The following is a 14,392-nucleotide window of genomic DNA, read 5'->3' as shown; positions in this document are numbered from 1 at the left end:
CTTCCCGTCGCCGCCCGGTCCCCGCGGCCCGCGCTCCTGGCCCTGCTCTGGGCTCTGCTCCCAGGTGAGTGGAGGACAGGGGCTGCTCTGGCGAGCGCTCAAGCGGTGGGAGGGCCGGCCCGCCGCCGGCTGAGGTCCAGGCCATTCGTATTTAGGTAGTTGTTTAGGGGAAGGTGGGGCTAGAACCACCCACATATAATAATCAATGAATACATAGATAAGTGGGACAAAAAAAAATCTGTCTGTCTGTCTCTCCTTTCTTCTCTCTCTAAAAATCAGTAAGTTGCCCTGACCGGTTTGGCTCAATAGATAGAGCGTCGGCCTGCGGACTGAAGGGTCCCAGGTTCGATTCCCGTCAAGGGCATGTACCTTGGTTGCGGGCACATCCCCGGTAGGGAGTGTGCAGGAGGCAGCTGATCAATGTTTCTCTCTCATCGATGTTTCTGGCTCTCTATCCCTCTCCCTTCCTCTCTGTAAAAAGATCAATAAAATATATTTTTTAAAAATTTTTAAAAAATCAATAAGTCAAAATTTTAAAAACGAAAGTCAAGGCCAGCCTGTGTGGCTCCGTGGCTGAGCATCAACCTGTGAACCAGGTTCGAGTTCATGGTCAGGGCATATGCCCAGGTTGCTGGCTCGATCCCTGGTGTGGGGCGTGCAGGAGGCAGCCGGTCAATGATTTTCTCTCATCATTGATGTTTCTATCTCTCTCTCCCTCTGCCTTCTTCTCTGAAATCAATAAAAATATTTTTTTAAAAAAAGAAAAAAAAATTGCCCTGACCGGTTTGGCTCAGTGGATGGAGCGTCGGCCTGCGGACTGAAGGGTCCCAGGTTCGATTCCGGTCAAGGGCATGTACCTTAGTTGCGGGCACATCCCGAGTGGGGGGTGTGCAGGAGGCAGCTGATCGATGTTCTCTCTCATCGATGTTTCTAGCTCTCTATCCCTCTCCCTTCCTCTCTGTAAAAAAATCAATAAAATATATTTTTTTTAAAAAAGAAAGAAAATCAACCGCCATGGGTTCAAATCCAGACCCTGCACCTCAATGTGTGGCCTGGGGCGATCGGCTGAGCCTCCGGAGCCTCAGTTTTTCACCTGTAAATGGAGAATAATGTCAGTGCGCACACTTTGCCTTGGTTGTTCCTGACCCAGCACAGCTTCTGCCCTCAGAAGGCAGTCATGTGATATGGGACGCGGTTACCCTCTGAGCAGCCTGGACCCCCACGCAGCAAGCACAGTTTCTTCCTCCTTTCCTACCCTTGGGGAAGTCCAGACCTGCTTCTGCTCAGGGGAATTCCAAGCCTGACTTGCCCAAGGACCAGAGGCTGAGAAGTGAGATTCCCCGGCACCCCTCCACCAACTCCAGAGAGGGGGGGAGAAGGGGAACAGAGAGTCTCAGAGGGTGATAGGGTTGGGGAGCAGGAGAGTGGAAGATGGACACCATGGTTACCAGCTTCATAAAACGTTCTAACACAGACTGCAGTCCAGATTCTGCCACTTTCTGGCTGAGTCACCGCCCCCCCCCTCTCCGGGCCTCACCATTTTCCTCTGTGAAGTGGGAATGAGCCCAGGATCATCCTCGGAGAGCTGTTTTCACATCTCTCCCACCCAAGATAGAGTGGGCCCAAAGCTGAGGGCAGGAATCTTTGGGGGTGGGGTAGGAGGGACGGGTTCAGACATTTTTTCAGCTTTGGAGGCACCAGGGTCTGAGGGAGCTAACACAATCCCTCTCCTTATCTGTGGCTTCTTGCTCCCTGCCCTGTCCTAGGAGTTACTTTCAATAACAGGGTTCGGAGGGCTATACTTACAGATGGGGACACTGAGGCAGGAAAAGGGAGATCACTTGTCAAAGAGAGGGAGGAACCAACGTGATTAGAATGCCTCCATCCCCAAAGGGCTGCCCCCACTACCTGACCTCTTGGGAGGGCGGACACTGATGCCATGTTCCTCCTCTGCTGAAATCCTCCAATGGCTCCCCATGGCCTTCAGAATGAAAAACACATCCTTGGCATGGCTTCCACTGCCTGCGTGATCTTCCTGAGCTCATTTCCCCTAACTCTTCCCCCTTGCTGACTTGGCTGCAGACACCCTGCCCCAGGACCTTTGCACTTGGGACTCATTTCCCTTTTCTCTGGATCGCCCTTCTCATCATCCATATCTGTGCTCATACTTAACCCCGTCATCAAGTCACTGTCCTATCCCCCAGTGTTGTTTGTTTTTTGTCAGAGTTCTTATGAACATCAGTTATTAATTATCTTGTTTGCTCGTGAATTTTTCTGTCTCCCACACTGATGGCAGAGAGTTCTGTCTTATTCAAGGCTGTGCCCCCAGCACAGGCTGGGGACCCAGGAATATCGATGAACCCAATTTGCAATGCCTTTCTCCTCTTCACACTTTTGTTCCAGGGCCTGGAGGTGCCCAAACATCAGTGCACCCCAAAGAAGTCATCATACCCCGGGGAGGTTCCGTGTTGGTGAACTGCAGTACCTCCTGTGATCAATACAGCCTCTTGGGTCTGGAGACTCATTTGGATAAGAAAGAAGTGGCCAGTGGGTCCAACTGGCAGATGTATGAACTTAGTTCCGTACAAGGAGACACCACTCCATTCTGCTACTCAGTCTGCCACAACCGCCAGTCGGAGGCGACAATGTCCCTCACTGTGTACTGTGAGTGGTTGGGCCCAGGGGCTGGACTAGGCATGCTGGGTGGGGGAGGTGGGCAAGGGAGTCCATAGTGGGCTGGGACTGCCTTTGAAGTTTGGTGGTGGGGCCAGGGAGGGTCTCACTGAAGGGCAGGTGGTCACATCTTCGGAAAGCCTCCTTGTCATTTGAAACCTCTCCTTGAACTTCCTTGGGTGCACTTAGGAGTATCAACAGGGATTCAGCACATTCGAGAACTGTCTCTCTAGACCAGCGGTTCTCAACCTGTGGGTCGCGACCCCTTTGGGGGTCGAACGACCTTTTCACAGGGGTCGCCTAAGATCATCGGAAAACACATATATAATTACATATTGTTTCTGTGATTAATCACTATGCTTTAATTATGTTCAACAATGAAATTGGGGGTCACCACAACATGAGGAACTGTATTAAAGGGTCTCGGCATTAGGAAGGTTGAGAATCACTGCTCTAGACCTCTGACAAGGCCCTAGATCTGACTCTTTTATATATATACTTGAGGCCTGGTGCACGAATTCGTGCATGGGTGGGGTCCCTCAGGGATGGCCTGTGGGGATTGGGTCCCAGCTCATGCCCCCAGCCTTGAAGCCCCGCAGCCCTGCCTGGCCCCCTGCTATGGCCGGTGCCACCCCCTCACCTGCTCCACCATCTGTGGGGCGATCAGCAGGGCAATCAGCCCCTGGCTCACACCTGCCTTGGCCTGGCACCGCCTGCTCACCTGCTCCACCATCCCACCGCTGTCCTGTGCTGCTGTCCCGCTCTCCATGGGGCCCATTGGGCTGGCAGCCCCTCCACTGCCAGTGCTGCGTCGCTGACGCCCGCCATGGTCTGCACCGCCCCCTGGTGGTCAGTGCACATCATAGCAAGCGGTGGAACTCCTGGTTGAACAATTTGTATATTAGGCTTTTATTAGATAGGATATATATAATTGATTTCGGAGAGAAGAGAGAGGGAGAGAGAGAAACATCAATGATGAGAATCATCGATTGGCTGTTTCCTGCACATCCCCTACTGTGGATGGAGCCTGCAACCCAGGCATATGTCCTGATTGGGAATCAAACCATGACCTCCTTGTTCATAGATTGACATTCAGTCACTGAGCCACACCAGCTAGGCAAGCTGACTCTTATTTACTTATTTTTATTGTGTTTTAAAATATATATTTTTATTTTTTTTAATTTATTTTTTTTGAATATATTTTATTAATTTTTTACAGAGAGGAAGGGAGAGGGATAGAGAGTTAGAAACATCGATGAGAGAGAAACATTGATCAGCTGCCTCCTGCACACCCCCCACTGGGGATGTGCCCGAAACCAAGGTACATGCCCTTGACGGGAATCGAACCTGGGACCCTTCAGTCCGCAGGCCGACGCTCTATCCACTGAGCCAAACCGGCTACGGCTAAAATATATATTTTTATTGATTTCAGAGAGGAAGGGAGAGGGAGGAAGAGATAGAAACATCAATGATTAGAGAGAATTATTGATCAGCTGGCTCCTGCACATCCCACACTGGGGATTGAGCCCGCAACCTGGGCGTGTGCCCTTGACTGGAATTGAACCCGGGACCCTTTAGTCCACAGGTGGATGCTCTATCCACTGAGCCAAACCAGATAGAGCCAGCTGACTCTTTTTTTAAAAGATGCAAATTAAAACTAGCCCTGAAGTGAAGTTTTCTTCACTTATTGGCAACAATGGAAAGAATTGACAACAGCTGCGCTGACAAGACTGCGAGACGGCAGGCTGTCCTGGGACATTGCTGCCGGGGTGGGAGCATGAGGAAGCACAGCCCCGGGCAGGGAAGGGGCCTCAGTTCTCCAAATGACACAGGCACGTGCCCTTGGATACAGAAACCCCACTCCTGGGAACTGGGCTCACATGTGTCCCTGCTCAGAGGGGACGGGGGTGGGGCGGGATTATTGGCTGCAGCTTTGTTTGTAAGGGCAAAAGTTTACAAGCCGTTCAGATGTCGGGGCTGGGAAATAACTGTGGTTTGGCTATCCAGTGGAATAGTATGCAGCTGTGTACAGGAATGAGGAAGTTCCTTGTGTCCCCAAAAGAGAGGGTGCTAGTTGCTGCACACTCTTAGACGCTGCAGTCAAACTCAAAAGAAGGAAGGTATGCCCAGAATGAGTGGCATGCCATTCTGTGTGTTAGGGAGTGGTGGAGTGGGGCGAGGGAGGTTGTGTTTACTGGAAGCGGGGGTTCCAGGAGAGGGCAGGAATGAGTTTTTTCTCCTTGTGCCTTTTTTTTTCCCCTTTGGGCATTTTGAACGGTGAGAATGAGTTACTATGACCATAGGCAATAAATAAAATTCAAATGAGAACAAAACAAACCAAAAAGGAAGGAAGGGAGGAAGGAAGGGAGGGAGGAAACTGGTCGCCTGGCTTTGGGATTAGACAGCCTTGGGTTCCAGTCCCATCATGGCCCTTACTGACTGTGTGACTGTGGGGGAGCTGGCTTCCGGGTTGACTTTCACATGAGACCTCCTGGGATGGGTACAGGGATGCAGGAAGGCATGAAGGGCATTCCATCTTCATGGTGTCTGGGCGAGGAAGCCTTTGGGCGATTATCGGTTTTGCTTCTGATATGGAGGATGTTTGAGCAGAAGCTGGCGAGGTGAGGGAAGTCCCCAAACATTCCCAGGGGCCTCTGAAAACCCCAGGGAACTCCCTGGAAGGCCCTTCCACAGCTCAGCCTGGTCGTTGAAAGCCCAACACTTCAGGCGTGAGTTCCTGCCTCTGCCACTTGCTCCCTCTGTGACTCTAGAGACCAGACTGTGCCTCAGTTTCCAGCTCTGTGAAATGGAGCGGGTAGCTGGCGCACAGCAGGGGTGTCAGCTGGGAGACACTCTGGCTTGGGCCTGCCCCGCCCTCAGCGTAAAGACGGGGGGGCTTCCCTGGGTGGCTAAGCTTTCTCGAGAAAGGTTAGAGTGGCGGTTTGTGCAGGAAGTGACCCCGAACCAGGCCTTGAAGGGTGCACAGGAGCTGGTAGACAGGCATTCTGGGCAGAGGGAACAGCCTGGGCAGAGGTTCGGAGGGGGAAACATGCTGATCCGGGGTTGGGCGGGCCGGAGGGGCTGAACATCAACAGATTAGCGAGGCAGGAGCTAAGGCTGGCAGGTCCTCGAATGCCAGGCTGGGGAGTTGGGGCCCTCTCCCCAGGGTGATAGGGAGCCACACTTCAAAAGTGTGTGAGCAGGCCAGGGATCTAGAGAGCAGAAGGCCAGACTTAGGGGAAGCCAGAGGACAGTTGGCTGCGGGCCTTGTCCAGGCCACACATTTTGTGGCTGCTTACAGGAAGGGAAGGGCAGACAAATATTTGCAGAGCAGTGTGACCAGGACTTTGTGAGAGACTGAAGGTGGGGGGTTGGGGGGGTCAAGGAGAGGTACAGGCAAGACAGACCTCTTCCGGCAGTCTGGCTTACAGCGCAAAGAGCTGGGTTTGAAGACATGGGGGCTGAGGTTTAAGGAGGCCTCTCGCTCTGCAAATTGTGGTTTGCAGCAGATGATTAGATATTAGAGCTGGGTGCCTGAGAGTTTTCTGGGCCTTAAAAAAAAATTTTTTTTTAAATTTTAATGATTTTAGAGAGGAAGGGAGAGGGAGAGAGAGATGGAAACATCAGTGATGAGAGAGAATCATTGTTTGCCTACCTCCTGCACGCCCCCTACTGGGGATCGAGTCCGAAACCCGGGCATGTGCCCTTGACCAGAATCGAACCTGGGACCCTTCAGTCCACAGGCCAACGCTCTATTCACTGAGCCAAACCGGCTACAGCTCTGGGCCTTCTTGGAAAAAAACAGATTTGAAGTGCGTAAGTCAATGAATTTTAGTGTTTATAGAGTTGTTCAACCATCACCACAATCTAATTTAAGAACATTTTCATTACCCTAAAAGGAAACCTTATGCCCATTGACACTCACTCTTTCAATTTCTTAAATGGATTAATAATAGTCCTACCTCCAGTAGCCCCACTTTACAGCTCAGGAAACTGAGTCTCCGTTTCTGAGCCCTGAGGGCTGGGACTGTTCCGGAGGCAAGTCACTCACCCACAGCCCATAGCAAAGAAGCCAAAAAGCTAGGAACCAAACCCAAGCCCCTGACACTTTAACAGCATTGCCAAGTGATACTCCAGGGCCTCTTGAGAAGGGAACAGTGACCCGGGGCCCTCAAGACGCCTCCCTGGGGAGCTTGGCGGGTCTCAGTGCTAAGCCACAGCTCAGCAGGGCTCTGCTATCAATGTTCACTGGCCATTCAGGCTCAGAATTGTTACCTGGTGCAAAATGGAAACCCTGGCCTGTGAAAACCGAGCACACAAGTTGTATCTTCAGGGCTATTCAGAGTTGCATTTTGGGTGTCTGTGGGTTCTTACTTTTTTTTTTTTTTTGGTTCTTACATTTTTAACATTTCAGAGGGTCATACAGCACATTCAGGAACTTGTTTCTCGCTCTTTTTTTTAAAAATATTTTTTTATTGACTTCAGAGAGGAAGGGAGAGGGAGAGAAAGATAGAAACATCAGTGATAAGAGAGAATCATTGTTCGGCTGCCTCCTGCACGCCCCACACTGAGCAACCCAGTCATGTGCCCTGACCAGGAATGCAACCACGACCTCCTGGTTCCTAAGTTGAGCTCAACCACTGAGCCATGCCGGCAGGGCTGGAACTTCTTTCTCTTGAACGTGGGCTCCTGAAAGGCCTCCAATCAGTGTGTGTGGTTCAGCCTTATTCCTTCTGTAAATATAGAGCGCCTACTGCATGCCAACATGAGGGGGCAAAGCAGACAAAGATCCTGCCTCCTGGGATCACATTTCATGGGAGGAAGTCGAGGAGAAACAAGTTCACTGAGTAGATGATCTTGTGTGTCAGAGAGTGAATGGGTGCTACAGAGAAAAATAAAGCCAAAATAGGGGGAGGGGAGCAGAGGTCTCTCTTTTTCTCTCTCTCTCGTTTATTCTGTCTTTTTTGGTTTGGTTTTTAGTTTTCTTTTTAAACAATTTTTATTGTTTTAAATTTCTTTTTCTGTTCTTATTTTTTTTTTGTTTGAAGAGCAGAGGTCTTTTTAAAAACAATCTCTAGCCCTAACTGGTTTGGCTCAGTGGATGGAGCGTCAGTCTGTGGACTCAAGGGTCCCAGGTTCGATTCCGGTCAAGGGCATGTACTTGCTTGTGGGCACATGCCCAGGAGGGGGTGTGCAGGAGGCAGCTGATCGATGTTTCTCTCTCATCGATGTTTCTAACTCTCTATCCCTCTCCCTTCCTCTCTGTAAAAACAAAAAACCAAAAAACAATCTCTACTGGGAGCTGAAATACTGTATTTCACTGGACACCTGGTGATTCACTCTGAGGTTCTTTTCCACTTTTCACTCTTAGAAGCTGCAGTGAATAAAAAAATGGTTTGCCCTTTCACAACCACTTGGGGACTTCTCACTGGTTTCCCCTGAAGTTCTTAACATTCCTGAATGGCTTAGGTGGCTTGGGATTAGTCAGCCTTGGGGTGTGTTTGGGGCCGTGAGGCTCCCTGGCCCAGGTATGGTGTCCCTGTGCCCCCTGCTGGTGGGTATCCTTCCTGTCCAGCTCACAGGACGCTCCTTCCTCTCCTCTCCCCCAGGGTTCCCAGAGCGTGTGGAGCTGGAACCCCTGCCCCAATGGCAGCCTGTGGGCGAAAACCTCACCCTACGTTGCCAGGTGGAGGGAGGGGCACCCCGGACAAACCTCTCCGTGCTGCTGCTCCAAGGGGAGAAGTTGCTGAGCCGGCAGCCTGCGGAGGGGACGCCTGTGGCTGAGGTCACGGACACAGTGTTGGCACGCAGAGGTGACCATGGCACCAATTTCTCTTGCCGCACAGAACTGGACCTTCGGACCCAAGGGCTGGGACTGTTCCAGAACAGCTCAGCCCCCAGGCAGCTCCGAACCTTCGGTGAGGCATTGGGAAGTTTGCAGGAGGACAGGCTCAGGCAGTGCTCCTGCGTGGGGTGCGGGGTTCCTGGGAAGGAGGCGCTCCTGGCCTTGAGGGGACGGAGAAGATAGTGACCTAGATTGCAAAGGCTTCTGGGAAGAGCATGTTCTTGGCCACTGGGGTGGGGTGTTGGGGGATGGGCCGCCTGGGCCACAGGATCTTCTGAGAAGGCTGTGACCCAGGGTAAGGGGGACGAGTGTCCTGAGTCATAGATGGCCAAGTCGCAGAGTCTCCCGGGGAAGAGGTGTTCCAGGTGACAGAATGAAAATGCCACGGGAAAGGGCTTCAGTTCCCCCCTGTTCACACCCACCTTCTCTGGCCAGTCCTGCCAAAGGTCCGCCCGCACCTTGTTACTCCCGGGATCATGGAAGTGGGCACACAGCGGTCCGTGACCTGCTCCCTGGATGGGCTGTTCCCGGCCTCAGAGGCCCAGGTTCACTTGGCACTGGAGGACCAGAGGCTGAAACCCACAATCAAGTACAGCAAGGACTCCCTCTCGGCCACCGCCTTGGTGGAGGTGGCCCCGAGGGATGAAGGCGTCCAGCAGCTGACCTGTGCAGTGACCCTGGGAAACCAGAGTCAGAGGACTCGGGAGAGTGTGACCATCTACAGTAAGTGGGGACAGGCCAGAGCTCAGGACGTGTGGGGCCAGACCTAGGGGCGGGGCTCACTGCGTGCTCCTCCCCCCAGGTTTCCCAGCTCCCAACTTGACCCTGAGTGAGTCTGAAGTCCCCGAGGGGACTGTGGTGAGCGTGGAGTGCAAGGCCCATGCTGGAGCTGTGGTGACGCTGAGCGGGGACCCAGCTGAGTCTCCATTTCCGAGGGCCCAAATCATGCTGAATGCCACTGCTGAGTACAACGGGCGTGACTTCGTGTGTTCTGCTGCCCTGGAGGTGGCCGGGCATGTGCTGCACAAAAACAAGACCCAGAAGCTCTTTGTCCTGTGTGAGTAGGGCTGCAGGACAATGACCCCAAACCTCCAAGGCCCAGGCCCTACGACTCCATGAGCTCATGTCTCTGGAGTCTACCCCCGCCCCTGCCCTGGGTTGCCTACCTAACTCCTCCAGACCTGGGTGGTGAGAGGGGTTCTGGTCCCTGACCCGGCCCTCCTCTTGCTGTGTTTCTCTAGATGGCCCCCGACTGGACAAGGAGAATTGCCCAGGAAACTGGACTTTGGAGGAATACACCTTGCAGACCCTGAGGTGCCAGGCCTTGGGGAACCCAATCCCCAAGCTGGACTGTCTCCGGAAAGGGGATGGGGCTTTGCTGCCCATCGGGGAGCTGAGGCCTGTCACACGGGATATTTCGGGCACCTATGTGTGTCAGGCCACCAGCCGTCGGGGTGTGGCCACCCGTGAAGTGGTTGTGAACGTGATCTGTGAGTGCCCGTGTTGGGGATGGGGCTGGGTTGGGCAGGGTCAGCGAGCCTGGCTCAGCCCCCATCTCCCCTTATTGTTCTCCCTACAGATCAGCAGAGTAACTTGGTCACCATCATTGCAGTGGCAGCTCTCATCCTGGGCATTGCAGCCACAGTGGGCACAGTCGCTTACCTCTATAACCGCCAGCGGAAGATCCGGAAGTACAGGCTACAGAAGGCCCAGGAGGCGGCCGCCATGAAGCTGAACACACCACCCTGAGCCCGTCCCTGGACAGGGCCTCCACCGGTGGCAGACTTATGCCATTCAGCAGCACCCACCTTTCTAGAATGCCAGGAGAGAGGAGAGAGGCCTCAGGCAGAACACAGGCAGCGTTTAGGGTCATGGCACCTGCACACCATGGCACATTCACACCTGACCTGTAGCCACAGGACTGAGCCAAGACTCAGGGGCAAGACTATGGGCATGACTGTGAGGGATGGCAAAGGCTGACCTGCCAGGGGGGTGTGACGGAGACATACCTCTGACATGGGGACACCCATCTGGAAAATATTGAAACTCACCCTCCTGCATGTGCCAAGGCCCTACAGTCCTGAAAGAGAAGTAGCCCTGCCCAGACTCAGGCAGCATCGAAACCAATTCCCACACTTCCTCTGACAGTGCTGTCTACTGACTGGTCCCAGCGCTGGATGATGACATATTTATTCCTTTTTCTTTTACCAGATATATATTTGTAAATAGTAGTGGGTTTTTTTAAATTGATTTTTCATTGAGAGAGGAAGAGAGAGATATGAAATCTGCTGCCTCCTGCACGTCCCCACCCCCCACCCCCCACTAGGACCCAGCCGTAACCCTGAGGTGTGCCCTGACCTGAATCGAACCAGTAACCTCCTGGTGGATGGGACAATGCTCAATCCAATGAGCCACACCGGCCGGGCCAGTTACCAGATATTTATTAGTGCCTTCTGTGTGTGGTAGAATGGTAAACAAGAGGAAGAGAAGTTCCTGCCCTCAGGCAGCTCAGTCTGATCTCATTCAGGGTCACCAGGTACCGATGTATTGGCTGCACAAGAGTGCCTTACAGAAAGACCAGGTGGGGTGGAATTTCCCACTCCATTGGCCAAACTGCTTCCCCCACAGCAGGGAAACCAACGTGGTTTAGCTGGTGACAGGACAATCCACTGGTGCGGACCTCTGTTAGCTGCCTCCACCCACATGCGCCTCTGCTAGTGCTCACAGTGACAGCTGGTGACATGCTTAAACACGAGTGTCCACTCTGTGATAGCTAAACCACAGGACCCCATGGAACTATGCCCAACCCGTGTGTCCCTGCTTTGTCCTGTTTCCATCTCATTGGGACCATGTTAAGAACCGAACGCTGGCAGCTCCAAATTCCCGAGGGCCCTGCAGACAGCAGGGGTGGGGCTGATTTCCAGCTCTTCCTGAAGCCTCTCCCTTGTGTTAATAAAGCTTTTTTCACGGGCCCAGCCTCTCGTGAGTTGAGGGGAGGTGCTCCGTCCAGCTGGAGTTCTTCCTAGCTGTCCTACCACAACCCTGTCCTACTTCCTCCCTCCAAGGAAAGGCTGCTGTTCAAGGCCCATTCCTGAGGCCCTAAACCAAATCAGGGCGTATTGGTAACTTTTGAGACTCTGGGGAAAATTAAAGATCTCTCTCTGGAAAAAACACACACGTTTGGTTTAAAATGGGGTTTGGAATCCCATTCTTGAGTGGAGGGAGGGGGGGGTATATGTCGCAGGGCTCCTGGCCCTCTAGGAGGCTCCGTCTCTCCGGGTGGGGCTGAGAAGGCGGGGCTTTGGGCTTTCTTATCTACAGAGCCAGCCTGGCTTCCTGGCGCGGGGTCTCTCACTACGGGCTCTTTGCCATGGGGCTTCTGCTTCCCCTCTCACTTCTGGTTTTGCTGGCGGTAGCTTACCCGGGAGGCAGGAGTGCGCGGAGGTGCTGGGCTGCGCGGGCGCAAAGCCCCGGAGGCAGCTCTCCCACGCTCTCCGCGACCACAGCGGCGTTCTGGATGCGCATAAGCCCCAATTTCATAGCCGTGCGGCCGGGGAGTTCGGTGTGGCTCAACTGCAGCAGCAGCTGCCCCCTCTTGGAGGGTTCCACCCTCCATACTGGGCTGCGGCGGGGCCAGAAGCTCAGCGGGCCCAGCTGGATCTCCTTCCAGCTGCTGGATGTAAGGTCCTGGAGCTCCGAGGTGCACTGCTTCCTCACCTGCGCAGGAGTGACGCGGGGGGCCACGGCCAGGATCCACGCCTACAGTGAGGGACGAGGGTTTAGGCCCTGCCGGGGAGACGGGAGGGGGACAGAGATGGGGCAGTTGACAGTCGCGCTAGGGGGCGCTCGCGGACCTTGCTCAGCGGCCCCCTCTTGCTTTAGAACCGCCTCACAGGGTGATCCTGGAGCCTCCGGTCTTGGAGGGCAGAGAGCACATTCTGCGCTGCCACGTGACGCACGTGTTCCCCGTGGGCTTCCTGGTGGTAACTCTGCAGCGTGGCGGCCGGGTCATCTACTCCGAGAACCTGGAACGCTTCACGGGCCTGGATCTGGCCAACGTGACGCTGACTTACAAGTTCCAGGCTAGGCCCCACGACCTCTGGAAGCCCGTGACCTGCCACGCGCGCCTCAATCTCGACGGGCTGGTGGTCGGCAGCAGCTCAGCACCCGTGACGCTGACATCCTGGGGTGAGGCATCCTTGCAATCCTGGGGACTTGAGGGTGGAGAAGGGTTATGACCCCAGGAGGGGCACTGGCCCAGCTTGAGCTCCACGTGTGTCATCACGCCTCCGAGTGCTCCATTCCTAATTCTCACCTCCTGCCCCCAGCTTGGAGCCCCGCGTCCAAAGCCTTGGCTTCCACTTCCATCGCAGCCTTTGTGGGGATTGTTCTCGTCCTGGGGGCCGTCTATCTGCGAAAGTACCTACTGATGCAGTCCGAGGCGTAGGAGGGGAGGTCCTTGCCGGCTGAGTCCGAGCAAAATCCGGGACAATTTGGAGACCCCTCCTAAGTCAATAAAGCCTTCCTCAGTCAGCCTGTTCCTCGGCATGAAGGTCCCCCATTAGGGCACCGCCTCGGAGAAGTGGTCTTTTTGGCCTTGTCACAATCACTTTCTCCAAGTTCCTCGTCTCCCTGAAGGTACCCGGGGGTCCCCAGTCCTTCTGCATTTCCAGCCGGTGTAGTAAACACATCTCCCGCGGGCATTATCAGCGCGGTGCAGATGGGCAAAGCCTAGGCGCCGGGGGGCCTTGGGCTGTGGGCGGGCTTCTGCTGACTGGCTCCGCCACTACCGCGCAACAGCTCTGATTGGATGTTTTGTTTCCTCTCCGCCCTCCTCCCCCTTTTCACTTTGATCCGGTACTTTTCTGGAGGACAAGAGTGGGTCTACCACTGACTTCCATAGTTCGTTTCCTCTCCGCCCTCCTCCCCCTTTTCACTTTGATCCCGTACTTTTCTGGAGGACCAGAGTGGTGACTTCCCTAGTTCACTTGTTAGCTCTGGGGACAAGAGCACAGACGGGCGGGCTCACATGTACATATCGAGGGACGTGGATATGCAGAAAGGGTACCCATGTGTTGACTGCTGGGAAGGAGCAATCAGATGGTCCACGTGGCGTGGCACAGACTCGCGTTCTGGCAACCTCCTGATAGCCACAGGGCCCGGAGGCCCGGATGCGGGATCAAAAGTATCAACAGGTGGTCTCTTCGGCTCGCGTGGACACAATCCGAGTGTGCACTGGATGCCGGCAGGGCCCAGCGGTCCAGGGCTCGGGCCGCCACGCGGAAAGGGACTTCAGGGGTGCTCTTCCGCAGCTCGTGCTCGCACACGCCGCCGAGTAGACACGTGCCCGCTGCACTCTGGGTAAATACAGACCCGGAGCCGAGCCAACCCTAATTTAGACGCCCGCGAACGCCGCTGCGCACGAACACGTGCTGCTGACTCGCTAGCACTTTGGTCTCCGCCCCCTCTGTCGCTTGCGGGGGCGCAGCCGGAGGGGTACTGGGGGCTTGGCTGTAATCCTCAGCTCCCCGGGGTCAAAAGGAGAAGGATGGCATTCCACACCCGCCTCTAGAACTGTGCCTACCTTGTCCTGCGCTTCCCAAATCTCTCCTAGCCCATAAATCAATTCCGGCACCAAGGGGCGTTGGTGGGAAGGGCAAAATAGGGGGGCGGAGCTCGGAGTCCAGCTCATTTTCACAGCATCTAAACTAGGGGTGGAAGGGGGGTTTGAGATGGTCAATCCAGCATTTCCCCCGACCTCCGCGTCGCCTCCGGGGATGACGCGAGAGCTCGAGGCCGCCCCAGAAGGCTCCGGGCGATGGGGCCGGCTTCCACCTAGACCCCGGGGGTCGCTAGCTCCTGCCCGCACGCCTT

General features: G+C 54.5%; 2 protein-coding genes across 2 annotated transcripts; both read left to right on the top strand.

Moving 5' to 3' along the window:
• Nucleotides 1–3: 3 nt before the first annotated feature.
• Nucleotides 4–11,689, top strand: ICAM1 (intercellular adhesion molecule 1; the record flags this gene model as incomplete). Its single annotated transcript, XM_005859205.2, has 7 exons — nucleotides 4–64; nucleotides 2,404–2,664; nucleotides 8,283–8,591; nucleotides 8,954–9,241; nucleotides 9,321–9,575; nucleotides 9,760–10,008; nucleotides 10,098–11,689. Coding segments are annotated over 7 exons (1,593 nt in total), but the record flags the coding sequence as incomplete, so codon positions are not given.
• Nucleotides 11,690–11,765: 76 nt separating this feature from the next.
• On the top strand, nucleotides 11,766–13,051 carry ICAM4 (intercellular adhesion molecule 4 (Landsteiner-Wiener blood group)). Its single transcript, XM_005859162.2, has 3 exons — nucleotides 11,766–12,282; nucleotides 12,401–12,706; nucleotides 12,847–13,051. The coding sequence occupies exons 1-3, from the start codon at nucleotides 11,889–11,891 to the stop codon at nucleotides 12,963–12,965; spliced, it is 819 nt and encodes a 272-aa protein (XP_005859224.1). The 5' UTR covers nucleotides 11,766–11,888; the 3' UTR covers nucleotides 12,966–13,051.
• Nucleotides 13,052–14,392: the final 1,341 nt, after the last annotated feature.

This window comes from Myotis brandtii, unplaced genomic scaffold (genome assembly GCF_000412655.1).
Source record: "Myotis brandtii unplaced genomic scaffold, ASM41265v1 scaffold1234, whole genome shotgun sequence".
Taxonomy (NCBI): Eukaryota; Metazoa; Chordata; class Mammalia; order Chiroptera; family Vespertilionidae; genus Myotis; species Myotis brandtii.
This window is presented reverse-complemented; position numbering and strand designations above follow the sequence as displayed.